The sequence below is a fragment of the Osmerus mordax genome, chromosome 6 (genome assembly GCF_038355195.1).
Source record: "Osmerus mordax isolate fOsmMor3 chromosome 6, fOsmMor3.pri, whole genome shotgun sequence".
Taxonomy (NCBI): domain Eukaryota; kingdom Metazoa; phylum Chordata; class Actinopteri; order Osmeriformes; family Osmeridae; genus Osmerus; species Osmerus mordax.
Window position 1 is genome coordinate 2,183,778 of NC_090055.1, and position 25,807 is coordinate 2,209,584.

Here is a 25,807-nt window from a genome sequence, read left to right on the forward strand (position 1 = left end):
GTGTTAGACAGTACCACATTACGCCTGGGGAGAGCACTACATCGCCAAGGCGATGTCTGAAAGATGGTCATTGACAAAACGGTGGGTTTTAAACTGCCATCTCTCACGTAGCCTAGCAACACGGCCTAGGAATTTCATGTGATTTAGAACACTGAAGTTTAGACAGGCATGTGGAGGAGATGACTAGGCAAATGGTCTCAAGAAGGAGATTGTAGTAAACGTTTTTGAAAAATGTAAAGGAGTAACACTCACTGAAGAACTTTGAGTTCCTTTTTCTCGTTCTTGTGATTGTGTCTGCGGCATTCCTGTAGCAGAAAGACAGAACAGTCACTATAGCTGGATCATTTCCCAGATCCAGTATACACACAGCCCCAAAGGAATTATACGATCCAAAATTGCATCATGTTGCAATACCACTAATATTACTGCTGTATTGCAGTGTAAACAGTGCACTACTGTATTGCTTTGGACTGTATGGCATTATACAGTGTATAATCAGTCGGTAATCGTTTTAACTCACCTCAGGTCTGCTTCTCCCCAACTCAAATGCATTGCATCGTTATCCTCATCTGTAGGGAGAAAATATCTTGTCCAATGTTGTCGAACGTCATACAGTATCATAGCCCAGTACTAAAGTAACTACTTCTACCGCTATACTCTTAACTAGTACACTTTGAAAACACTTGAACCACCACCAAAAAGCTGGAAAAAGAGAGTAGAGTGGAACGTAGAACAGTAGGGGAAAGCAGTCCGAAAAAAGCAGCCTGTTTCGTTAGAGAACCAGTGTTAAATTAGTTCCTGAAGCACACTCCCTAGTCTACGGTGTTTACCAGGAAAGAGCTGATCTGAGCCTCTGGAAGGAAAAGTGGTTTGTCTTTAGACAAGTTGTAACCCAGCCTCTCAACCGTGCTGCTCTTGCCGTTTGGATTCTGGTAATCTCCTTCTGTCCCAACCTCCTACAACTCGACACCTAACAGCGTGACACATCCCAGTTCCTGTAAGACGCTTTCAGTCGGAGCTGACATGATGCAATTCACTGTGAGAAATGCTGGGAAACTTTTCATCATCAGAGATTGCATCTGTAGCTTGTGAGTTTGGAAAACACAGCTGTGGTTTTGGAAGTTAATTATTTCAGCCTGCCAAACAGGAGAAGTAGTTAAAAAGATAATTGAAACCCACACACATTTAGAGTGCAATTGAAAAGAGAGATCCACTTTAGGAAGGAACCCATGATTTAACTTGATCCGATCATCCTATAGTCTGTCCTTAATCCAGCTCCATCTCTGTAATTCTGTCTCACCTGACACAGTGAACACCAGGGGTGTCGTCAGACCCTTTTTCCTGGGGCACGTGCCCCAGTATAAATCTGCTGTACCCCAGTAAAATCTAAAGTTTGAGTTTTAACAATTTACTTTATCAGTAAGTGCATTCATTTAGATTGATAATCCCGGATAAAAAATTAACACAGTATCCCAATCAACACTTGTAAAATCAAAGCCGAATCCAAGTAAAAGTTTAACCGAAAACACAAACTCCCCACAGATGCCTGCAGAATTCCATGTCAGTGCGCTCTTCTGAGCTCGCCAAATAGCCACTGCAGCACGCACACAGAAGTCCAGGTGTCGGACTCGGCACACAAGTCAGAATTGAGGTAGGCTAAGAAAAAAACTAAACTAAAGAAAATGTCTACATGATAGGCCTACCGATCATCTTATTTTGACTAAAACATAACAACAATATAACATGAAGCTTAAAAAACAGTATTTGCACTCAGATGAATGCAAAAAAAATGTGAGCTCACATTAACTATCGATGTCCCTGCCAAAGCTGATGTCAAACTGTCGTCCCTGAACTGTTGTATAGTAGGTTAAGCAAGGCGAGTTTCTATAGCGTAGTAGTGCATTGTGCGCAGCAAGCTTGGAAGAAAAAAAAGGGATATGAATAGGGGCCTGTGCCCCAGTAGGGCTTTATGTCTAACATCACCCCTGGTGAACAATCTGGTTCTGCCTCACCTGACACAGTGAACAATCTGGTTCTGCCTCACCTGACACAGTGAACACTTTGGTTCTGCGGTCCCTTCCAACTCCTCCTTCCTCTTCTTCTCCTCTTATCTCGTCTTTTCTTCTTACAGTTGTCCGGCGGATGCCGTTCCTCCTGAACTCTCGGAAACTGAAGCTATTCTTTACCGTGTTTTCCTCCTCTCTTCTCCCCTGGAACCCCTCCACCAACTTGTCCCTCTCCTCCTCCTCCCCCGCGCTCTCTCCATCTCCTACCGCACTCTCTTCTTCCAGACGGTTCCCCTCTCCCCCCCTCAAAGCATGCTCCTCATCACCCTCTACCTTTATGGTGGGGATGGACAGTTCTGGGGACGAACAGCAGAGACTGGGACAGCTGTTGGGTTTGTACAAAATGTTTGTTACAGCCAGGTAGTATTCCAGTTCCTCATCTGTGTCCCTCTTTGTTTCCTCTGTCTGGCTGTCCCTACCTCTCTCTACAGGGTCACCCGCCCTCTGACCCTCGTCCTCAGGGACCGGCTCTACCTGGACGTCTAGGCGGACGTCTGTCCGTGCGTCCAGAGCCTCGCTGCGGCCCTCCTCCTCTCTCTCCGTGTTAGTAAAAGTGTCAGCATGCGTGCTTGTGGGCGTTTCCCCATGCATGGCCTGGTGTGCGTCGACATGCATGTCAGGCTGACTCGGCCTCATACCTCTGACTTCCTCCGCCTCTCGCTGATCAGGCTCCGCCCCCGAGTGGCGTCCCGGTGCGCCCACCTTCCGGACAGTGGAGTAGACGGGCGATGCTCTACCCCCCTCCGCAGCAGGATCCTCCTTCCGTTCCTCCTCTCCTCCTGCCCGTGAGCCCGCCCGGGGATCGTCCCGGTCCTCTGGGGAGCCGAGGATCTCGCTCACCACGTTCTTGGCCCACTTCAGGTGAGGGGCCTGGGAGTGTCTCTTGGCCTCCTCGGCCAGGCTCCAGGCTCCGCTCATCCGGATCCGGATCGCCACCTGCTCGTCCGGGCTCATCCCACTGAGGGTGGCCTCGTCGGACACAGGAGCTCCAGGGCGATGGGCTTCTGCAGCAGGGCCGGAGGAGATATGGGAGGATGGCTCTCTCTCGCTCCCTGTATGCCGGGGACACTCTGTGCTTCTTTCCCTCCATTCTTTGAGGAGCGCTTCTGTTGTCAAGTCTCTCCTCAGGGTTATCTCAGCATATGGGTTTTCCAGGTCGGCCTCCACTCCTCCTCCCTCCCCTCGCTCCTCTGCCTTCGATGGGTCTGGCGCTCTGTAACCGTCACCCATCCAAGGTCTCTCTCGGTTCAGAGCGTGGGGATCATCCCCCTCTTCCCGTCTTTCATTCTGCACATCTTGGTAGGAATCGTTGTGTTTATCGAGTCTGTCTTCAGCAGGGTCCCCCATCTCGCCGGCTGTCCCGTGCTGTTCATTTCCTGGGTTTTGATTGGTCTCTTCTCCCTCCATTTGGGCCTGGGCTGACATCCGATTGGACCTAGGCAGTGTTTGTCCAATCACACAGAACACATAGGTGGGGTTCTCTTCCTTCCTCTTTTCTTTTCTCTCCTCTCCACTTCCTTCCGCTCTCTCCTCTGCTCTCTCTGTCCATTCCTCTCTTCTCTCCCTCTCTCCAACGAGCGGCATCTCTCCCTCACACCCCTTGTAGCCGACTTCTTCCCTGGGAACATCACAAGCCGCCCCACCTTCCCAGAATTCTTTGCAGTCCTGGAACTCCTCCCTCTCATCCTCCTCGTCCCCGCCGCTGGACACAGTGATGAACCCGTCCTCGGCTAAGCTGTGCGCTCTCTCTCTTTCCTCCTCCTCTTCTCTTTCACTTCCTCCCTCGCTCTCAGAGCGTGTACGCCTGTCACTCCCTCCCTCTTCCTCTCCGTCACTCCCGTGTTTGTCATTCTCTCCATCCCCCTCTCTGTGCCCTCTCCCTTTTCGTGTGTCATCGCCACGACGCCGGGGTTCCTCTTCTCCCCGGACTGTTACTCCCCGCCCCTCCCACTCCTCCTCCCTGTCAACATTCAGGCCTTCTGTTTCAACCTCCCTTGCTTTTCCTCCGTCTCCTCCGAGATTCTCCCTCCTTCGCCGTCTTTCCCCTTCGACCAGGGCTCGTCCCTCTCTTTCTGTCCGGCTCGTGTCCTCGCTTCGCAGCCCTCTATTCTCCTCTCCTCGCCTTTTCCTCTCCCTCTCTATGAACTCCTCCTCTACAGAAGAGTTGTTGCTGTGTTTGCCTCTCTGTGGTTCCAACCACATCTTTCTCTGTTCCGATCTGGTTGACATCTTCTCTTCCTCTCCATCCCTCTCTTTATCTGGTCTATCTCCTTGAGCTGTGTCTTTATACCTTGTTCTTCTCCTCCTCTCCTCTTCCCCATCCCTTTCGCTCTCTGCAATGCTCTCTTTCTCTGACTCTTTCCCCCCCGGTCTTTCTCTATCCTTTCTCCATCTTCTGTCACTCTCCATATCGCTGCTCCACTCTCCGCTACTCGATGCTCGCGGCGCCCCCCCCCTGACTGTCTCGCTCGGCGATCGACTTATCCTGTCTGCCACCCCCTCCCTTGTGGGATCTCTCTCTCTGTTTCGCCTCTCCCGGAACATTCTGTCGTCCTCCTCCTCCTTCCTATCAGGATAACTCCCCCTTTCTCTTTCTCTTCTCTTCCCTCTCTCACCTGGAACATGCGCCTGCGCTCTCTCCCACTCTGGGTCCTTCATGTGTGTCTGGTCCCTCTGTCTCCGGCACTCCTCTGGTCTGCCACTCGGCCTCTCTCTCCCAGCATCCCTCCGTCTTTCCAAGTCTCTCTCCGCCCCCCAATCTCTTCTCTCTCTGCGATCCCCCTCTCTGTATTTCCCCCTGTCTCCGTGTCGGCCTGGGTCTCTCCCTCCGCCCCTCTCACTGTACATCCTCCGCTCCTCCTCTCTCCATCGCTGTCTCTCTCTCTCCATCTCCGTCAGTCTGTCCCTCGCCACATTTCCGTTGTCTCCTTCGCTCCTGCTTTGGTGGTGCCTCTGCTCCTCTCTACGGTCGTTTCTAACATTCTCCCTCATCCTCTCCGTATCACTGTCCCCCTCGCTCTTGATGTCTCTCATTTTGTCTCTCCTCTCCCTGTGGTCTCTGTCTGAATGATTCTTTCCATTTCTTTCTCTCCCTGCCTGTGGTGAATAATACCTTCCCTCCCGCTCTCGCTGATGGGGGTTCAGTCCTTCCCTGCCCGCAGCGTTCGCTCCTCTGCTCCACAGGTCGTTCCCCTCCGAGTCACGTTCTCTCCTCCTCTCTCTCACATCAGAGTCGGACTGCCTCTGCCTCTCTCTCTGCCTCGGCAGCCCATCCTCCATGGGCCTCCCTCCGTTCTTCTCTCCCTCCTCTCTCGCCCTGACCCGTACCCCCTCTCTCTCCTTGTCCCTGCTCCGTTCCTCTCTGTACCGCTGGTCTCTCTCGCCGCCTCTCTGCCCGCCTCTCCTCGCTGCTCTCTCTCTGTCACTCTCCTTATCGTTCACTTCCATCTCTCTTAGGCGTTCCCTTGGCCTCCCTACATCTCCTGCCCCCTCCTCTTCTAGAAAAGGACTCATGCCCCTCCCTCGATCTTTGCTCCTTGTCCTCATCCTAGGAAACGTGTCGCCTTTCCCTCTCTCCGTTTCCGGTTCTCTCGCCGCCCCAAACTCATAATGTGAAGTGGGCCTTCCTATAGGGTGCCGCTCTCCTCCTCTTCCATCTCTTTCTCTCTGTTCTCTCTCTGTTTCCCTCCATCTAGGACCCAGGGCTCGGTCCCCCTCCCCATAACTCTCAGTCCGGTCAGTCTCTTTCCCCTTCTTTCCGGTTCTGACCTTTAATCTGTTCATCTCTTGTTCTCTCCACCGTTTCTCCTCTCTGCGCCGTTCTCTCTCTCTCTCCATCTGGGACTAAGTTCCTGTTTTGGGGGACAGTTTCAGAGGAGAGTTCTCGGCTTGGATTGTGGCTCCGGTCAGAAGTGTTTAAGTCGGAGAGTGTGTCAAATGAGGTCCAGCTGGGTCTTCGGGTCCACAGAGTCCCATAACTATCTGAACCTGAAACATATGTTCACATGATTTTAAGTCCAAATATTCCCTTGGATCAGCAAAAGTTTTTTTTCATCACCAGTTGAACATCACCGTAGGCTTGAATAGGTTCCAGTGACTGTACTTGCCCTTCCGCACACAACAATGTATTTCAATCTAACCAACCAATCGGCTAAAGCATGAGCTAAGTGTACTGGTATGAGAAAAGCGCGTAATGCTGTCTGTGGTGTATTAGACCATACTCTTGTGTGGTTTAATCAAATGGACCACAGAAAAATGATGCTATCTTCAACTTTACTAAATCCTAAACCACAAGTACAGCTATTCACTGCCAACACTACCTATTGATCAACAACCTGGCTGGCCATTGATCACTCTACACATGGTACAACTCAACAATGTTTAGGGTGTATAAAGTAAGCATTCAGAAGACTATAACATATTAAACTATGACAAAACTAACCACAGTTTAGTACTGTGTTGGTCAGTAATGAAACATCAAGGCCCTTCCTTGGAAAGACTTACCTGATTGTAGCTGGTCTTTAGGGGAGATCCAGCCTGCGTCTCTGCAGACCTCGGCCAGGTATTGTAAACCTAGCAGGGGTTGCACAACACACAGCATTCCTTCCTCCTATTCATTCTGAGTGAGAAAAATGTTCCGCTTCAGCTACAGTCCAATCCTAACTATCTGTGTATGTGTGTGTGTGTGTCAGTCTGGCTGTTCTCAACAAAGACTGTCCTTTAGAGAAAAAAAACTAATGTTTATGACTTTGCTCTCTACGCCCTCAGTTTCTAGTCCCTCTTATCCTCTGTTTTTCTCTCCCTCCTTCCCCCCCTTCTTCAAATTCCCAAACAAGTCTGAACAGATTGACACTTATCTTCCCTCCTCTCCTTACCTCAGTCTTCTCTTCAAAGTGGCTTGTTAATCAACAGGGTAGTATCTCACAAACCAAACGAAACTGTGTCTCCTGCGTCAACAAATCAATCCCCAATCCTCTCCTCTCCTCACAGCGACATGATCATTCTATGCTGACACCCAGATAACACTACACCAGCCTTTCTCTCTCCTGCCCCATTCCTCTCACCCAACACAGGAAGTACACCTCACTGCTCTCTGTGATTGGTCGGTGTGTAGCAGCAAGGGTGTGTCTGCCAGCCGACTAAGGCAGGTAAAGAGATGCGTTTACATAGTGGGGGGAGGGGAACTCAAACATCCACATGCACTCGAACACAGCCCTTACTTGGGCCTATAGAAATGCTTCTAACATGCCTGTATTTGTGCTTGTTACAAAAAAAGTAACTTAAACTCATGAAGACCCATGAAAAAAGTATTTGCAAACATTTCAGAAGTAGGGAACTGGAAACTGGAAAGGGACAGCTGTTATGCAGAGTAGTCGTAGGCAACAGCAGAGAGGGAGAGAAGGTCCTGTTAGTACCTGTGATTTATTTGTGTCAACACAAAATTGTTTATGTTTTCTGTAGTATAACATTGCAAGAATGTCCGAGGGAAGAAAAAGACATTCCTGGTAGTATAAGAGAAGTACTCTTTTCCCTTGTGGGTCTTTTACGATCTTTTCCATGTGTGCCTTCAAATAAGGGGGGCGGGATAAATTCTAGGTGGGTGGTGTTCCCCCACTTAAATGTGGGAGCACTAGGATACACCATAAACGAAAGTTATACAAACAACTGTGAACAATAACTCTAGATTACGAAACTATCCATTTAAGGAAAAACACTCCAATGTTGTCTTGTTCTATGAAAACTCATTTCCGTACTAGTCTAATCAACAGCGGCTAATACCGTAGCCTTCTTTCCTTGTATCTTGTTGAGAGGCCTCTTGTCTACATGAATGTTACGACTGCTAATGACCCTGCCGGTAAAAACAGTTAGGCTTTTGTGAGGGAAAACAGGTTTGGGCTTTGATTATTTCGCACAGAATAGCCTACACGTCTAGGTGAGAGAAACAGCAAAACACCTTGGCATTCAAGCTCCTTAGCGATTGCATTGCTGTGGCGAAAGATTGTATAGACCTACATCATGCTAGATTTATATTTCTGTAATTTCATACCAATACTAAACTATCTACTGTATATATACTGTATGTGTCTACTGTAGGCCTTGCATGAAAAAGGGAGGTGAAGTAAATAAATAAAAATAGTTCTTGCTGTGTCATGTTTGTTCATGCCGAAGTACATTCCAGTCCATCTACTCAAATCAGGTGACGAGGGTGTGAGAGGGATCAATTTCCGCTCGTGAGAGTTACGCTGTGCGCGCACAGCAAGCATCTTGTCACATGCGCCTGAATGTTTAGTTTCACTTCCGCAGTGATCAAATTAAGAAGTAACGTCACTTGTCTAGATGCAACAACTATTTTGTTGTAGTCAACAAATTATTCATATCAAATGTTCACCCAGCCGACTAAGAAAATTGTCATGTAAAGCTTTGTTCGACATTGGTCGCTAGGTGTTAATCTGGTGCAATTTGCTTTATAAATAGGGGACACCGTGTCCCATGTAGCAAGCCTAGCCACTTAGCTTGCTAGTTTAGTATCGTTACATTGTTTCTACTGTGGCAGTCTTCGTTGTTTAATTGGCTGCATTATAGTTATCCTGCTTGAATAGTAAAGGTGAGTGTACAACTTGTTACATTTGTCGATTCTCACTGTTATTCGCATCAGAGACGTATTCAACTGGCTACAAGTTCGCCAGTCAAACCGTTTGAACATTTAGAATCTATAAAATACTTAAATATTCTCTTGATTGTCATTGCCGTAATGTTACATGTTAGCTAGTCAATTATTATAAATAACTTGGACGTTCAAGCAGTTTATTCGAATGCACAAATAATAATGTTCCCGTGCAGGAAACAGCCTACTGAATAATTTCCTGCACTTTCAGTTGTGTCAAATATGATATTCCCGTGTATTTTTCTGTTACCCGTGGAGACCACTTTATTCAGTGGTCTCATACAAAAAACAGACACGCTGATATCTAGCTATGTTGTATCTAATTTTATATGACCGTTTATTGTTTGTTTCAGATGGCACACTTGCACACAGCGATTCCCAAGCTAGCGTGCTTCCTGGTCATTCGGCTGCTCCTGTTCGGGAGAGGGGTACACACTAGCGACAACACCAAAAACTGCAAACTGTTCTCGGAGTCTAAAACTGAGCGAAAGGTCCTTACCCTACTGGAACCCCTTACCGGAAAGAAGTAAGGATAGCTGTTTGATTAACTGTTGTCAACAATGGTTCATTTCAAGTTCCTGCCGAGTAGAGGATTTGGTTTTCACAGGAAAATCTGCAGTATAGAATTGTGTTAGCCTTGTCTCAAGGTCAGAGTTCAGGATGAATCGTGCTTTGATGACATGTCGGCCTGTTGTTGTCCCCTCTTTGAGTCTGTTCCACATCCATGTGTTTAACGGGTGTCACCTTACCAGGTTTACAGGAGATCTTGAAGACCTCTTTAATGTAAATCTCGATGGTTCTTTTGGTGACAGCTTTTCCGTGGACACACAGGATGGAAAGGACACCTACTCCTACATCTTCCAGGTGTGCGGGGATGCAGGGGGCTACAAAGGTGCAGGTGTCATTCAGAAGAAGAAGGATGGGGGTGCAGAGTCTGTAGTGGGCAGTTACACAGCAACACAGGCCATCGGCGGCAGTGAGTAACTGACCTAACTGACCAAGTAACTGACCAATCATACGACCACACTTCATATTCCCATGCTTAGATTTATGAAGGTGTTTTTATTATCTGTTCTTGGCAAATGTATCCTTTTTACATGTGACATGTTTGGATAGAGTCTGTCTGCTAATGTTAATCATTTGATTGGATGTGCATTTCTGTTCTGCTGAGGTTATTTATTCATCAGGATATTGTCTCCATCTGTCTTCTTTAATTGTTTTTCCACTGCAGGTGACTGGGTCATGTTGATCTACAGAAACGGCTCCAATTATGATACCCACTGCTCCGCTGAGCAAAGGAAAGCCATCATCATGATTTCCTGTAATAGAAAAGTTCCGATGGTAATAAAAAATACAAATAAAAAGACACTTAATCAAACTGTGTCGATGGACCTCAAACTAGACAGATGTCATACTCTTATTCCTCAATGATTTTCAGCTCAATTTTTTTCTGTCAGTATCTCTCCACTATGCATCTCTCACTTTCCAACCCTTCCCCCTCACTGACAGGGGGATCTGTCAGTGGTTTTGGAAGACAGAGAAAGAGAACATGACTGTTTCTACCTCTTTGAGTTGGATTCCAGTGCTGTGTGTCCAGCCCTCTCGTCTCAGCTCAGCGCTGGCTCCGTCATACTTATCATGTAAGTACAAGGATGACTTTTACTGCAAGTTGTACTGCACTTTTTGTAAAGCTCTTTCTTGTAAGTCGCTTTGGATAAAAGCATCTGCTAAATGAATAAATGTAAGTTGTGTGTACTTTGCGTTGGCCGACACTTGTAAGCATAGGTTTTCCTGTTTCCTTATATTTCTGTTTCCCAGTGGGGTCTGCCTTTTGGCGGTCTATCTCATTGGAGGATTCCTCTACCAGCGATTGGTTGTGGGGGCCAAAGGCATGGATCAGTTCCCCAACTACGCCTTCTGGTTGGAGGTCGGCAACCTCACGGCGGTGAGTGGTCCTCAAACACAGATGCATCTGACAGGGTTTCTAACTGTAAAGGTAGGGAGTCAGGTGGCTGAGCAGTTAGGGAAGCGGGCTTGTAATCAGAAGGTTGCCAGTTCGATTCCAGGCCGTGCCAGATGACGTTGTGTCTTTGGGCAAGGCACTTCACCCTACTTGCCTTGGGGGAATGTCCCTGTACTTACTGTAAGTCTGGATAAAAGCGTCTGCTAAATGACTAAATGTAAAGGTAGCTGGAATCACAGCATGGCTGCGAACCGCTAACGACACCGTCAGGCTAACCTTTTCTGTTCCTCTCAGGACGGATGTGATTTTGTCTGCCGTTCCCGGGGTAACCGAGAGCAACCACCTACGTATAGGGGCGTGGCCACAGAACCCCTGGAGGAGGAGCCAGAGGAGAGAGACGATCACTTACTTCCTATGTGAGCAGAAGACGCCCTACACGGGACGGGTGTTTTTCTCCCCTGTGTGAGGATTTGGACTGTTTCAGGGGTTAGAGCTAAGTTGTTGCTAGGCTGTAGTCTAAGGTCAGCTTTGCATTTTTCTCCCAAAGGGTTAATATTTTGATTGAGTAAGCCTAAGAAGCTGATCACAGGTCTATAGCCTAATTGCAACTTCCAACCAAATCCAATATACAACATATGTGAAGAGAGCTAGACAGAGGCTAAATTATCTGTGATGTACGACTCCCTAAACCATCTCATTGTTTCAACCTAGAAATTGGGACTGGTTATCTAACAACTCAAATGGAGTGACATTACTCAAATGGAACACTGGCATAGAGGCAGACATTGAGCCACGTTTATACTATACCTGGTTACACATACTACATAATGGGTAGCCAGGCATGTGCTTCATGCTCATGACGTAACAACTGGTCTGTTAGTGCTAATACAATCAAACTATTGATGCTATTTGCATCAGCACATCATACAGTGTGTTAACCAGCTGATGGCTGTGCTGACCCATAGACGACACTTTCATTGAAGGCCTGTGAAAACTAAACAAAACACTTGACATTGTTTAGTAATCATTGAGTAAATCTGTCACTAAACACTGTCACCCTTTGATTCTTAAACAATGTCATGTTTTGTTTATCAATAACCCTTAAATACATTAGTCAATGTATTTGTTCCTTTTGGAGAATATACAAATTATACAAACCTCTGTTCAGTAATGCTAGTAAAATAAAATAATGTTCATTCATTAAAAGTTCGCAAGGCAGGCCCTCAAATAAAGTGTTAGTCTATAAACTAGAGACCAATTTCAACATATGCACTGCTAGGCAACCACATTTACTCTGTGTTGCTATCTTGAGTAGAATGCTGACTGGTCTTTGACCAAATGTTCTTTTTATCTGTTACATTGTTTCTTTATTGACAGTAGGTTGAGTAGAGATAATGGGTGAAATAAAATACTTCCTGACTTGAATGGAATCTATCCATGACCCGGTAGAGTGTTTTGAAAGACACAGTTAAGAAGATTTTTTGTAATTTAATGCCGTGATTGGCTGTGTGTTCTTTGAGGTCAAATGCTCTTTGGGTTCAATAGTAAAATGGAGGGGAAAAAAAGTAATTTATTCATTTACAAGCAGAGCATTCATTACTCGCTATGTGTGATTTGTGCATTTATGATTGTTTTTGTTTGTTTGTTGTTTCAATTTCGTCTTTGTTGGTGTGTTTATGTTTAATGTATATGCTTTATTCTGATCATTCGATTTTATGTTAAGGAAATGCACTCGTTAGAACAGAACTGAAACTCACTAGATGCTATGATGATTGGCAACTGACAGGACATACATGAGATGTGGAAACGCTGTTTAGTCTGGCTTTAGTTCATTTTGCTATATGTACTTGCTGAAGAAAGTTTCTTTTTTGCTTTTGCATAAAATAAGGAAAAAATACAAATAAAGTGTGTTTGGTGTTTTTTAGGGCTTAGTATTTTTGCATTTGTACTCGTTAACAGTAGACCATGACACTACACTCAAGTCCAGAAAATGGTGGCCAATCAAATGATTTGGAGTAGTGTGTGTGCGCGTGTGTGTGTGTGAGAGATACGTTTTTTTCAATGGAGAGAGAGCTAGCTGGAATGAAGGGGAGGAACTTAACTTCGCCGTCACTCTAGCGCCGGAAGCAGAATGCAGATTGGGGCGGGATTTCACGAGCCATCGACTGTCGCTGTTGTTTGCATTTTGCAGAGCGGATTTATCAATAAATCTTCCAAAAAAACAGCAAAAACTGTTTTGAAACGATTGCACAACAGATATACACATACAAGTGTCCGTTTTTCTCAACACTGAGTAAAGCAATCAAAAGGTCCCGAAGACCGAGGTGAGGAAAGATGCAAAGATATCTTGCAGTTAACTTGTTGGCTAGCGCGCTAAGTGGCTATCCTAGCTGTGCTAACGAAAAGACACTGTTGCTGCAGAATTGATTTCGTTCTTTTATTGTTATATTCTTGAAACTAAGTTCTTCAGTTATCGCATAAATGGCTCACGGCGCATGCACGTTAGCTAGTTGATGTTCACAGTCATTATTTAGGAAATGTGGTTGAAACGGAGGTCCTCAGTTTTGCCCCGTCGTGATCCTATATCCCTCTAATCGGCTATCTATCATGTTGTTGACTGCATCCTGGACCCAGACCACCTAAGCTAAATTAAACGTGCCATTATTGAAAAGAAGCTCAGTAGAACTCATTTTAGGAATACATTAGTATAGTTATGATTTGGCAACAAGATTGACTAGTGTTAGCGATGAGTGTTTTGTAAATGTGTCATCAGCTATAATCAGTATATAGTGGTGGACAACAACCCAATTATTTATGCTGACAACGATTATTTGTGCCGGTTGTCCGTGCATTTCTTGTTAATAGCTAAGCCAAGGAAACATCTGAAAGTCCGTTTTGTAACTGTATACCTCCGTATTGCACAGAGTATGGATGCTGGTGAGGACCAGAACGTAGGTTCTGGCTCGACCAATGGGAATGCGCAGACCGGAGGAAACTCCCGCCCACCCCAGATCGCGCACATGTCTCTGTACGAGAGACAAGCTGTACAGGTAGGCGTGTGTTAGTCCTTCAGGCATTTTGCAATCATTTAAGAGACATAATACACGTCTAACCTGCTTCAATCTGTTAGCTAAGAAAGAGGTGGGGACTTTAAAAACTTTTGGGCCTGTAGAATGTCTTTGAGGACCCATGTTTGTGTGTGTGTGTGTGTGTGGTTTATATTGTAGGCCCTCCAGGCCTTGCAGAGACAGCCCAATGCAGCTCAGTACTTTCAGCAGCTCATGCTGCAGCAGCAAATCAACAGTGCCCAGCTCCACAACCTGGCAGCAGTGCAACAGGTAAGCTAAACACATCTAGCAGCCTGGCAGGTATACAAAGCGTTAGGCTACACGATAGCTGAATTTTTTCTCTCTCTCTTTCTCTCTCCCTCCCTATATTAGGCCACCCTTGCTGCCAGTCGCCAATCAAGCTCTCCTAGCAACAGTGGTTCCCAAGCCACCACCACTGTAAGTTCTTAGATATTAGAATGTTCCTGAACGCTGTCGTGTTCAGTGCACGAGATGACCTATAAGCTCCTTTATAGGTGAACCTAAGCACCACCTCCGCCGGAGGAGTGACCAATCCCCGCCCTCTTGGACCTGCTACTTCTGCTACGTCATCGGCTCTCAGCCAATCAGTGTTGCTGGGCGGGAACTCTGCAGGACAGGGACAAATGTACCTCAGAGTGAGTGTTGTTTGTGGCGCCTGTCACACTAGATCAGGGAGTCAGGTGGATGAGCGTTTAGGGAATCGGGCTAGTAATCAGAAGGTTGCCGGTTGCCAGCTTGTTTTGTGTGTCACCAATCATGCACAAGTTTTCTTTCTCCAAACGTCCGTCCCTAACACTGTGCCCTTTGACCCTCCAGGTCAACCGCTCTCTCAGGGCCCCCATCGCCTCCCAGCTTATCTTCATGCCCGGGGGCACGGCAACTGCTGCCGTAGCCACAGTTACACAGCAACAGCAGCAGCAACAACAGGCGCAGCAAACAGAAGCCCCTCCCACCTCCTCCAGCATCCAATCAGACAGCGACCAAGTACGAGGGCCGACGAAAGCGATCATACTCCCTGAAGCTTGTCATACTCAAGCACACGATATCCCCCTACCCCCCATTTCGCTTATTTTCTTCCTCTCTTGTCTCCTTCTCTCTGTCTCGTTCTCCCCCTCTCAGGTGCAGAACCTGGCCCTGCACTGTGTTTCCACTCCGAGACTGGCCGCCGTGAAGTCAGAGTTTCCAGACAGAAAAGACACTGGTAAGAGAACTTTCCTTTTGAGTCGCGTCATCCTCGCGTACGCATGTTGTGCACGGCAGCTCCTCACGAAAAGCTGATCTCTCGTCTTTTTCACACAGTCAACTATTCTCAGCAGCAACAACAACCACCTCAGATGCAGCACCAGTTCTCCGGCCCGAACTCGGTCCCGTCGCATCAGTTCTCACAGGGCTCGGCACAGACGCAGGTGCAACCTCAGCAACTGCAGCAGATGGCCGGCAAAATGGCTGGCTACGCCCACTCCACCGCTAACGTCAAGGCTGGAAACCATCCCAACATTGCTCCTGCGGCTTCTCTCCCTCCCTCCTCGCCTACTCTCCCCCTCTCCCAGCTCCTCCTCTCCCCTTCTGGCCTCTGTCAGGCCCGAGCCGTAACCACGGTGAACCCCGCCGCCACGGTGACACACATACTGGTGCCCACCTCCAACGTCGCTACCTCCACCCAGGGCTACCCCATCGGCTCTGTGGCTACCAAAACCGGCAACACTCAGACCTTGGTAGTCCAGCCTCTACAGCAAGCCAGCGTAGACAAAGGGCCCGTGCCCATTCAGCCCAAAACCGCCCAGAGCCACCGTCTCCCTGTCCAGCTGCCACCCCGCCACCCCCCGCCCATCCTCCCAGCCCCTCCCAACAGCCAGGCCAGCGCTGTGGGTCACCACCCACCACACATCCCCGTCCAGCTGGTGGGAGCCAGGCAGGGCTCCGCAGGAAACACCCAGGTCGTGGCCCTGGCCCTGGCCCAGGCCCAGGCCCGGAGTGCCTGCACCCAGGATAGCAACGCCACGGTCACCGCAACCAACACCACCACCATGGTAAATATCTCAAGAGTCTGTGTCATATTGTCCCAGATTGATCCTTTCCCTAGTCTCTCCATATTACACCACATATGTTGCATTGGCATGGGTTGAGTAAAGGACTTAAGTAAAACATATATATAATGTGTGGCTTACCTGAGCAGGAGAGTGTCTTGTTTTCCCCTTCACAGACAAAGCCTACTGTTGGTTCTCTGAAGAGGAAGTCCGAATCTGATGCCACCAATGACATGGCAGTGGAACCCTCGCAGCAAGACTGTCCACCAATGAGAGACTCGGCTCCTCCTCTCTCCCCTGCCCCAACACAAGACTCTGGTAAATGATGCCGGCTTATCTTTTCCTCCGTGTTTGAATATTTGCATCAGTAAATATGAAACTCTCAATGCTCTGTGTGTTCTCTCTTCCCTTCTTTATCGACCCCTCTCCCCAGCTCTGGAGGCAGTGGCAGCCTTCTCGTCCCCGCCCACCCTCTTCTCGTCCCCGCCCACCCTCTTCTCGTCCCCGCCCACCCTCTCCTCGTCCCTGCCCTTGCCCAGGGGGTTGGGGGGCCAAGCCGACAGGCCTCCTCTTCCTCAGGCTGTGGTCAAACCTCAGGTCCTCACACACCTCATCGAGGGCTTTGTCATCCAGGAGGGAGCGGAGCCCTTCCCCGTGAGTTCACACACACACACACACGCAGAGCACCAACACACACACACAGAGCACAAACACAGACACACACACACGGATCACAAACACACACAAACAGAGCTGAGGCATCCTCCCCCCCCCCCACACGTTTCCCCTTTCCGCTCATGTCCTTGTCTAACCTAACCTTGCCTGCGCTGCTGTGATTGGCAGGTGGCGGGGCTGGTGAAGGAGAGGGCAGAGGGGCCGTTCGCCCTGGCCGGGCCTCAGATGGGGGACAGTGGAGGTCCAGCAGGTGGGTGATGCTCTGCAGCTGTCCTCTAAACACTGAGCTTAACAACGACAACCATCTTTTATTTTTAGACATTTAGACATTTAGTCATTTAGCAGACGCTCTTATCCAGAGCGACTTACAGTAAGTACAGGGACATTCCCCCGAGGCAAGTAGGGTGAAGTGCCTTGCCCAAGGACACAACGTCAGTTGGCATGACCGGGAATCGAACTGGCAACCTTCGGATTACTAGCCCGATTCCCTCATCGCTCAGCCACCTGACTCCCTTTCATCCACCTCACATTGTGGTACTCGCAAAAGCACGTGCGTGGAGGGAGCAGTAGAGAGCACACGCGTGTGGAGGGAGCAGTAGAGAGCACACGCGTGTGGAGGGAGCAGTAGAGAGCACACGCGTGTGGAGGGAGCAGTAGAGCACACGCGTGTGCAGGGAGCAGTAGAGCACACGCGTGTGCAGGGAGCAGTAGAGCACACGCGTGTGGAGGGAGCAGTAGAGAGTACCAGTCCCAGCGCTCGCCTCATATCCTGCTCAGGGACACAGGCAGGAGAGCCATCTGTTTTTGGTTTTTTTTTATATGCGGAAGAAACCCATGTGAGCACAGGGAGAGGATGCAAACTTGGTGGTTGAGTGTTTAGCTCCCCTGTATGGATGTGATTCATTCAGCGAGTGCGGTGATTTGTGTTGACGTGTGCCAACGCTGCCCTCTATTGTTCCAGTGATGAAGTGCGAATACTGCGAGAGCTTCGCTCCGGCCAGCCAGTTTCGAGGCTCCAAGAGATTCTGCTCCAAAACTTGTGCTAAGAGGTGAGTGAGACCACACGCTCTCACAGCCACGGAGACCCAAACCTCACTGACCAGGACCCACAAAGCATAGCCAAACCACCAGAATCCCTTTCAAATCCACAATTAAATATGTTCTCCCATGGAATGTACTTTCAGCATGCTAATTGTAGCCTTACCAGTACACAAACTCATACCCTTATTCATACTGCATATAGATTTTCCTTTACTTAGTTGTATTTTTACTTAAATATTGTACAATTTCTGTGTGGGACTTTCTGTGACCCCCTCCCTCCCCTCTTCCAGGTACAACGTGAGCTGCAGTCATCACTTCCGCACCAGCAGGGGGCGTGCTAGCGCAGGACCTCCGGGGCCTCCCGCGCCGTCTGAGCCCGTCGTCAGACGCAGGGGTCCTCGCAGGAGCAGCTCAGAGATCGCCTGTGCCAAAATAGCCGGCCGGCACCTGCCAGCCAAGGTTGGAAACAAACGTTCACGTCCAACGACCTCCGCTTGCATCCCGTTCTTCCACCGCGGCTGACGTCCCTGTCATTCTCTCTGTCTCCTCCTCTCGTTGGCTGCAGTGTCGATCGGAGTCCAGTCGCTCGGAGGAGGCGTCCAGCTGCGAGGGCGAGGAGGAGGAAGAGGAGGACGACTCGCCGTCCCTCTCCCCCAGCTCCTCCCTCTCCTGCCCGAGGCCCGCCCACTGCGGCCCTCAGTCAGAGAGCTCGGCTCCTCCCGGAGGCCTCCCATTGGACGAGGAGAACTTCCGTCCAGGGAGCCCCGCCCACTGGAACGTGGAGGAGGTCTGCAGGTTCATCTCGTCTCTGCAAGGTCGGTCTTGGTGGACCGGTTGTCACTATTGAAAGCAATGCAGATCGGGATGGTGGAGATGTTGCACGCAAACACACACACACACACAGTAACGTGCGCTGGTCATCCTTCCCCAGGCTGCGAGGAGCTGGCCGCCCAGTTCCTGTCCCAGGAGATCGACGGCCAGGCCCTGTTGCTTCTCAGAGAGGAGCATCTGATCTCCACCATGAACATCAAACTGGGACCAGCCCTCAAGATCTGTGCCTCCATCCACAACCTCCGAGACTGAAGACTGGAGGAGGAAGGTGGAGGAGGAGGAAGGTGGAGGAGAGGTTGAGGGAAATGATGTAGTGAATGAGCTCTGAAGCGGGGAGTTCAACAGAGGAAGGAAGGAAGTTTAAAAGAAAGAGCATGAGGGATCACTGGACCTTCAGCATGTTGTATTGTTGTTGTTCAGCTGGAATCGATGAAAGATTCTTTCCCCTCTGCATAATCCACATACTGAAGACCCGCATCCGCAATATACAGGACTGAGATTGGCTGGAGGACGCAGGGACCGGGGGGGGGGGTCTAAAGGGAGAGTGTGCTTGCATGATGCGCGCCTCACGCATCATGAAAAACAATCATTAAAAGAGAGGGGGAGGGGCGGGAGCGGGGAACAAAGTAGGATTTTCTTTGACTTTCCTAGACTATGAATGTGCAAAATGTATGTATTTTCTCCTGCTGGTGGTGATCATGGACTGTACTAGAAGAGTACATGGTGTGTGTGTGTGTCGGTAGGAGGACAATACTGTGCACGCTAGTGACTGTGCAAATGCAAAGGACCTGAGAAAAGTTGCCTTTTTACGTTTCAACGGTGCTACGGTAAACCAGTGTTATGATTTGGAGTTTCTTCACCGATGCAGTCCATCTCATTGAACACTTTTATACAAGATAGATTCATTATAGATGACTGCTAACCCAGACTCTCATAGATATGTCATTCAATAACCTGGGTCTTTTACTATATATCTTACCAGATACAACTCTTTTTTTCTACTTATTTCTTATTTCATGGACATTTAGCAAATTTAGTAGCTTTTAAGTTACTTCACTAACTTGCAATAGATGTTCTCATGTTAGGCCCCTGAGAGGGCTGATCAGGAAGTCCTGTCTTCCTGTATGCAGCGCAAAGGTACCAATAAACCTGACCTGTTACTGGAAACAAGCCCACGCCTCGTTCACAGCAAACACCACCCGACAGCAAACACCACAGTTAACGGCTCTGTTTGATCATGGCAATTCTGTCTTTATTCACATTGTGGTGGTATGTGCAAACATGATGTTTAATATTACTTTTAAATTAACCTTCATTTCCTTCATATCAAACCCCACTTCAGAGTCTCTGGAATTAGAGAACCTCTATACATTTTTAGTTCTATATATTACATCTTATATTAATACATTGGCTACAGTTTGTAACCCTCATGTGGCATCCTGTGTATGTGCATTGGCAAGAGGTGGAAACCACAGTGGGGTTTTCAAGTTTACTGAGCTTAGTCCAGTCTTGTCAGCTTAACTTAAAAACTGTAGATTAGTTTTTTGGAATGCAGAACCACGAGACCAAGAAAAAAAATCAAAATTTGACACATCTGCAGCAGCTATAAATACCCGAAACGAAGAAACAATTAGGATAATGTGTTTCATTGGCTGGCACAGCCGCCACTCAGAAAACAGTGTAGTTGTTGGAGTCCCCATATCCCGCCTCCTGCAGGTACTGCTCAATGTTGATTGGCTCAGACACCTTGAGGGCTTTATCGTTGGCGCTCTTCTCTCCTGATTGGAGCTTACGAGTGACCTCATCCAGTGAGGCTCGATCCTGCTCCTTCCACTGGCAGCAAGCCTTGATGGTGGAGTAGCTGGAAGAGAAAGGAGGGAAATGACGGGTTTAGAGAGAATATGTTTACATTTACATTTAGTCATTTAGCAGACGCTCTTATCCAGAGCGACTTACAGTAAGTACAGGGACATTCTCCCCGAGGCAAGTAGGGTGAAGTACCTTGCCCAAGGACACAACGTCATTTGGCAGAGCAGGGAATCGAACCGGTAACCTTCAGATTACTAGCCCGACTCCCTAACCGCTCAGCCACCTGACTCCCTACAATCTTACATGAGGGGGGAGGGGGGGGGGAATATGATGACGTCTACATAAGATATGCTGCCTATGCATCTTAGAACAGAATTGAGGTTCTGTGTGATGTTTCGATGCTACTTAAACACCCACAGTGTGTTGGAGCAGTTGGCTGGCTTCCTCAGCATTTTTCCTCGTTGGTGGAACTGCAGAAGCTCGTTGACTGAAACGTCTGAGAAAGGAGCTTCGCCTGGGGGGGGGAGACGGAGACGGAGAGGGAGAGAGAGAAAGAGAGAGAGAGAGAGAGAGAGGACGGAGAGAGAGGGTGAAGAGAGAGAGGGAGAGAGAGAGAGAGAGAGAGAGAGAGAGGGTGAAGAGACAGAGAGAGGGGGGGAGACGGAGAGAGAGAGGGAGAGAGAGAGAGAGAGAGAGAGAGAGAGGGTGAAGAGACAGAGAGAGGGGGGGGAGACGGAGAGAGAGAGAGAGGGAGGAGATGGAGAGAGAGGTGGAGAGACAGAGAGAGAGAGGGAGGAGAGAGAGAGAGAGGGTGAAGAGACAGAGAGAGGGGGGGGAGACGGAGAGAGAGAGAGAGAGAGAGAGGGAGGAGATGGAGAGAGAGGTGGAGAGACAGAGAGAGAGAGGGAGGAGATGGAGAGAGAGGGTGAAGAGACAGAGAGAGGGGGGGAGACGGAGAGAGAGGGTGAAGAGACAGAGAGAGAGGGGGGGAGACGGAGAGAGAGGGTGAAGAGACAGAGAGAGAGGGGGAGGAGATGGAGAGAGAGGGTGAAGAGACAGAGAGAGGGGGGGGAGACGGAGAGAGAGAGAGAGAGAGAGAGGGAGGAGATGGAGAGAGAGGTGGAGAGACAGAGAGAGGGGGGAGACGGAGAGAGAGGGGGGAGAACGAGACACAAGTCAAGACTAAAGGTCAAACACAGGAGATGAGGAATCATAACTGAAACATACAGCCTTCTTGACTGTTGCAGAACACCTTACCCAGGGTGGCCATCTCGTACAACAGGATGCCAAAAGACCAGCTGGAAGGAGAAAAAACATAGGTGAATCAGCTGAACTGGAGGTGGGGGGGGGGGGGGGGGGGGTGAGGGGAACCTTGTAAGCTTTGCAGTTCTATGACAACATTTGTATGAAACGGTGTATTTACGTTAACGAAACTCTTGAAACTCACACGTCACTTTTTTGACTGGCAGGTCTCTTGACCAATAGCTCTGGGGCCTGCCATTTCTTCATGCCGGGTTCCTCCCTCTGATTGGCTCCCCGGTTCTTCCTGGTATAGACCCCATTCAGACCCCACAGCTTGGCTGTCATCTCCCGGCTGACCAGTACATTTCGAGCACGGACGTTGCCATGGAGAAGGTCTCGGCTGTGGAGAAACTCCTGAGAACGAATCACGACAGAGAATTTCGTTTATTTAGTGAGCACAGGAAACAGGAAGTGGTCTTCGAGCACAGGAAACAGGAAGTGGTCTTCTCCTTGTCTCCTCTCACTCATGGAATCTGTACTGATGTGACTAGAACCAGGGGACATGAAAGGTGAAGAACCTCATGTTTTATTCTGTCCAGTGCCGTCACATCAGATCTTATGAAGGGGAGGAGGCGGAGAGAGGAAGTCCTTTAAGACAACCATGTCGACTGTAGATCACAGACAGGATTCTAACCTTGTTTGAACGTTTGGCTGCTTTTGAAAGTCAAGTCCGTTGTCAGTACTAACCAGAGCCGAGGCCACTTGCGTCGCCGTGGTGAAGATGCGTTTCTCAGTCATCTCACAAGAAGGCTCTCCACTCGCATTTTCCTGACAGAAACACACACACACAGGACTTGAAACCGTGTCTCACCATGGTGTTAACACTGTGAAGGTCTCCGCCTTCATGCACCTTGGGTACTGTAGTTCTTCCACATCCTTCTTACCTGCCTACACCTCCACAGGAAGCTGAGCAGGTCTCTGTTCTCAAGCTCCTCGACGACAGTAACCAAGGGGGCACGCAGCGAGACCACGCCCAGAAGCTCCGGTAGGAAGGGGTGTGGCCCCAGCTGGGACAGGAAGGAGGCAAAACCAAGGAAGTTCTGTCTTTCAGAGGCACTCGCAGAATCTGAAGAAGAAGAGGAGGAAGAAGAGAGGGAGAGGAGGTCAAATTGAGACTTAAAACTTCTAACAATGAAACTATGGCTCAAAGACATAAAGTCCTAATTATAACCTAACCTAATTATAACCTAACGCTAAACTGAAATGTCCCCACTCCGGGACAAATAAAGGATTATCTTATCTTATTATTTTCCTGAAGGCTCTCAAAGGATAGTTTTTTCATGAGGGGAAGTTTAAACGCAACCGTCTTGTGTCAAACATTTTACATGTGAAACAGCCTCCGATACCAACAGCAGTCACACACCCCTGAAACCTGCTAACGACCCTCATCGCCCCTAAGCTCGATTGTTAAGCTTTCAGAGTATCCTTCTGAGTTTTCCTGGGAGTCCTTCCTTGTCTTCCTTGAGGGTTTAGGTAGGTTGAGGGGCAGTTCTATGGGTATACGTGAAGCCCTCCGTGACATCGCTTGTAAAAACGACTATACAAATGCGATTTTGCCTGATCAGTTTCAACTCATCACCCCCACTGACCGTTGAGCACGCGAAGGACCACGTTCCTGTGTTCCATGCGGGCCCTGCAGAGGGTCACCACAGAATCGGTGCGCAGGGAGAAGGCAGCAGGCAAGGTGGTCACCAGGTTGAAGGACTCGGGCAGCCTCTGTCGAGGCAGCTCCCGGGGCTGTGTGGTTCGGGGGAAGCTGATGGTGGTGCTCTGGGGTGGGGGGCTGGAAGGCAGGGTTGGATCCCCCACAGGGACGACGAGGGTTCTGGAAGAGTGGGTGTTCGGGGTGGAGCGTAGGGGGAAGGTGGAGTAGGAATTGGGGATGTCCAGCGCTATACTCTCGTGCTCCAGAGGGTTGATGCCTGCGGGAGCTGGAGAAACAAAACAAAGAGTCCACAAGGGAGGGGGGGCGTTCTTACTATGGTAAGTTGTACTTCTGCTGTTACCATAGTAGCGCGGTACTTCACAAATACAAATACAGATAAGTGTCGACTGCCTCTCCCCTTTTATATCAAACGTTAAAATCGGCGCTGGCCGATTACAGTAAGTACAGGGACATTCCCCCCGAGGCAAGTAGGGTGAAGTGCCTTGCCCAAGGACACAATGTCATTTTGCACAGCCGGGAATCGAACCGGTAACCTTCAGATTACTAGCCCGACTCCCTAACCGCTCAGCCACCTGACTCCCTACTCCATCTTACCGTCGATGCCATGGAGAACCCGTCTGTTGCGCTGGGAGCGACCGGCGTTCCTTGAGGCCTGTGGCCTGATGCGGTTCACCTTCTCTGGACAGTAGCGCAGCAGCATGATGAAGATCAGAGTGACCAGGAAGCCGGCCAGCAAGATGACCGGCACGACGATCACTTCCTGCTCGTACACACGGACCTCTGTGGGGAGAAGGAACACACACACACAGACACACACACACACAGACACACGCACGCACGCACGCACACACACACACACAGACACACACGTCAAGAAGCTGTCAACCACTCACGCTGCTTAGGTGTCTAGTGTCAGGACGTTCAACAAAGATTGCTTGAGCTGCAGGTGTGTTTGTGTGCGTTTGAGTCTGTGTGTGTGTTTTGTGTGTGTGCGTATGCACATGCTTTTTTTTTTTGCATACCACAGATTGTGTTGCCAGGCTGGCAGATGTCGTCTGCGTTCGACAGTGATGACGACATCCTAACAAACAAAAAAGCAGAGCATTATAGGTTAAGACACAAGAACACTGAGAGCCAGGCCTCTTTGGTGGGACCAAACTCATCCTGCACAGCGTCCTCTCCCGCCCTCCCTCATCATGTCATTGTTTTGATTTCTGCTCCAGTAAACCAACGTCAGCTCACAGAATAAGACACCGTAGCGCCTGGGGATGGGGCACTCACGTAACACTCACTAAGCTGTCTCCCACGAGGGCCGAATGAGTTCCTTAGTTTACCAGTACGAGAACATTAACGACAAACATCAACAAATGAAGCAAGCTGTTACTGTGGAGGCTGTTTTTTGGTTTATGGTGTAATGTTACGGCTTTCAGACGCCTTCTAGATTACCATTCCAGCTCATGTGAATGATAACATGAGATGTACTGACCAGTATTAGGTTGTGTGTCTGGGGAGTCAGATACTGTAGGCGTAACTGAGAACAGGGTCAACATCCTCAAACTTTCAAAAAATCTCCCACTTCCTGAGCCATGCTTTGTCTTTTTTCAGGATTACAACAACAAGTTCGGACAAAAACAACTTTCTCACCACAAGTCCTGTGACAGGTTATTCCAGCAACTGATGAAATGTGATATGAAGCGAGACTTGTTCCACAACAAGGGCACACCTTACTGTCAGTCTGAGCTTCACACTGTATAATTTGTATAATTGAGTTCCTTTATCAGCGTGGCACAGCTTCTAAGGCTGCCTTCTGCTCTTCCCAACCTCACAAAATCAAAAGCTCATGACTTAATCCCGTGTGGGCCTGAAACATTAGGTACCTGCACAGCACCCACAGCCGGGAGCCCGTACACGGAAAGTACTTTGAATATAATGATCTGCTTCCGTCAGACCTGTGATCTCTCAACCCGTCCATCCACATTTTTTTTGCAGGAGAGCCTTTGTCACTCCTTCAGAGGCAAACACACTCACAGGCACAAAAACTCTGCCTCTTTAGCCCTCTCATACACACAGAGACACGTATGTATACTGTATATTTACATGATTCGCTTCCATGAGAGCAGAAATATTATGGACATATAATTAGATAAAATAATCCCTCCAACAGTGCACAGTAAACTCACCTCTCAGCTTTTGCCTAAAGCTTGCGGTGCTAAACCTCGAATCCAGTCAAGTCCTCAGCCAGCCCCCTTGTCTTCTAGGTCCTGTAAAAGCTTTGGTACATCTGGTAAACACCTGGTAAACACCTGGTAAACACCTGGTACATCTCTCCAGCCGAACCTGCCTGTGTCAGATGAAGCCGTGTCACTCCCTCATCCTCTCTCCCCCAGGTGGTTGTCCAGGCTTAGGAGATTACGGTGTTGTGTTGCTCTGTTTGTCTAGGTTATAACTCCACCCTCTTCACCTGCGTCCCCCACCCCCCACCCCCCCAACACCTCCAGCCCTCCATGGTTTCCCATCATGTTTTACCACACCCGTGTTTCAAGGGAACTTTAGTGAGGGGCCATGTGTCATGACAAATTTGGACCGGTGGTCTACAATCTGTCTCTAATTATCTCTCATACTCATTGTGTTTGTGAGCTGGCATTCTCCTTCTTCCTCGCTCCTTTGTCTCATC

General features: G+C 48.8%; 4 protein-coding genes across 4 annotated transcripts in view; 2 read left to right on the top strand and 2 right to left on the bottom strand.

Moving 5' to 3' along the window:
• The window catches only part of arhgef5 (Rho guanine nucleotide exchange factor (GEF) 5), a 12,349-nt gene extending 5,445 nt beyond the window's left edge, over window positions 1-6,904 (bottom strand). The window contains 5 exon segments of the mRNA XM_067238247.1: window positions 253-305; window positions 521-569; window positions 2,045-5,810; window positions 5,812-6,053; window positions 6,570-6,904. Of these exon segments, the coding sequence (XP_067094348.1) occupies window positions 253-305; window positions 521-569; window positions 2,045-5,810; window positions 5,812-6,053; window positions 6,570-6,666 (4,207 nt within the window). The 5' untranslated portion in view covers window positions 6,667-6,904.
• A 1,630-nt stretch (window positions 6,905-8,534) lies between these two features.
• Window positions 8,535-11,930, top strand: m6pr (mannose-6-phosphate receptor (cation dependent)). The gene is made up of 7 exons (XM_067237915.1): window positions 8,535-8,670; window positions 9,084-9,256; window positions 9,543-9,706; window positions 9,962-10,071; window positions 10,240-10,370; window positions 10,549-10,675; window positions 10,988-11,930. Exons 2-7 carry the CDS (start codon window positions 9,084-9,086, stop codon window positions 11,111-11,113), a joined length of 831 nt encoding a protein of 276 aa, XP_067094016.1. The 5' UTR covers window positions 8,535-8,670; the 3' UTR covers window positions 11,114-11,930.
• Window positions 11,931-12,886: 956 nt separating this feature from the next.
• phc1 (polyhomeotic homolog 1) lies at window positions 12,887-18,867 on the top strand. The gene is made up of 15 exons (XM_067238065.1): window positions 12,887-13,017; window positions 13,618-13,743; window positions 13,921-14,031; window positions 14,134-14,199; window positions 14,277-14,417; window positions 14,599-14,766; window positions 14,902-14,983; window positions 15,082-15,812; window positions 15,986-16,127; window positions 16,243-16,463; window positions 16,653-16,734; window positions 17,446-17,533; window positions 17,816-17,984; window positions 18,091-18,340; window positions 18,457-18,867. The coding sequence occupies exons 2-15, from the start codon at window positions 13,621-13,623 to the stop codon at window positions 18,606-18,608; spliced, it is 2,526 nt and encodes an 841-aa protein (XP_067094166.1). The 5' UTR covers window positions 12,887-13,017; window positions 13,618-13,620; the 3' UTR covers window positions 18,609-18,867.
• A 731-nt stretch (window positions 18,868-19,598) lies between these two features.
• styk1b (serine/threonine/tyrosine kinase 1b) lies at window positions 19,599-25,553 on the bottom strand. Its single transcript, XM_067238590.1, has 10 exons — window positions 25,314-25,553; window positions 24,156-24,214; window positions 23,728-23,913; window positions 23,057-23,398; window positions 22,352-22,533; window positions 22,155-22,235; window positions 21,613-21,821; window positions 21,423-21,463; window positions 20,583-20,679; window positions 19,599-20,217 (listed from the first exon to the last, which is right to left on the bottom strand). The coding sequence occupies exons 2-10, from the start codon at window positions 24,211-24,213 to the stop codon at window positions 20,025-20,027; spliced, it is 1,389 nt and encodes a 462-aa protein (XP_067094691.1). The 5' UTR covers window position 24,214; window positions 25,314-25,553; the 3' UTR covers window positions 19,599-20,024.
• Window positions 25,554-25,807: the final 254 nt, after the last annotated feature.

Bases quoted from the DNA above. Each gene is read 5' to 3' on its own strand.
- phc1 (XM_067238065.1), top strand. From the start codon at position 13,621: ATGGATGCTGGTGAGGACCAGAACGTAGGTTCTGGCTCGACCAATGGG. The intron at 14,984-15,081 runs GTAAGAGAACTT...TTTTTCACACAG, and splicing joins TCCAGACAGAAAAGACACTG to TCAACTATTCTCAGCAGCAA. The intron at 16,735-17,445 runs GTGGGTGATGCT...CTATTGTTCCAG, and splicing joins GGACAGTGGAGGTCCAGCAG to TGATGAAGTGCGAATACTGC.
- m6pr (XM_067237915.1), top strand. From the start codon at position 9,084: ATGGCACACTTGCACACAGCGATTCCCAAGCTAGCGTGCTTCCTGGTC. The intron at 9,257-9,542 runs GTAAGGATAGCT...TTTTGGTGACAG, and splicing joins GAACCCCTTACCGGAAAGAA to CTTTTCCGTGGACACACAGG. The intron at 10,371-10,548 runs GTAAGTACAAGG...TCTGTTTCCCAG, and splicing joins GGCTCCGTCATACTTATCAT to TGGGGTCTGCCTTTTGGCGG.
- styk1b (XM_067238590.1), bottom strand. From the start codon at position 24,213: ATGTCGTCATCACTGTCGAACGCAGACGACATCTGCCAGCCTGGCAAC. The intron at 22,534-23,056 runs GTCAGTGGGGGT...CTTCTTCTTCAG, and splicing joins GGTCCTTCGCGTGCTCAACG to ATTCTGCGAGTGCCTCTGAA. The intron at 22,236-22,351 runs GTAAGAAGGATG...TGTTTCTGTCAG, and splicing joins TCCTGTGGAGGTGTAGGCAG to GAAAATGCGAGTGGAGAGCC.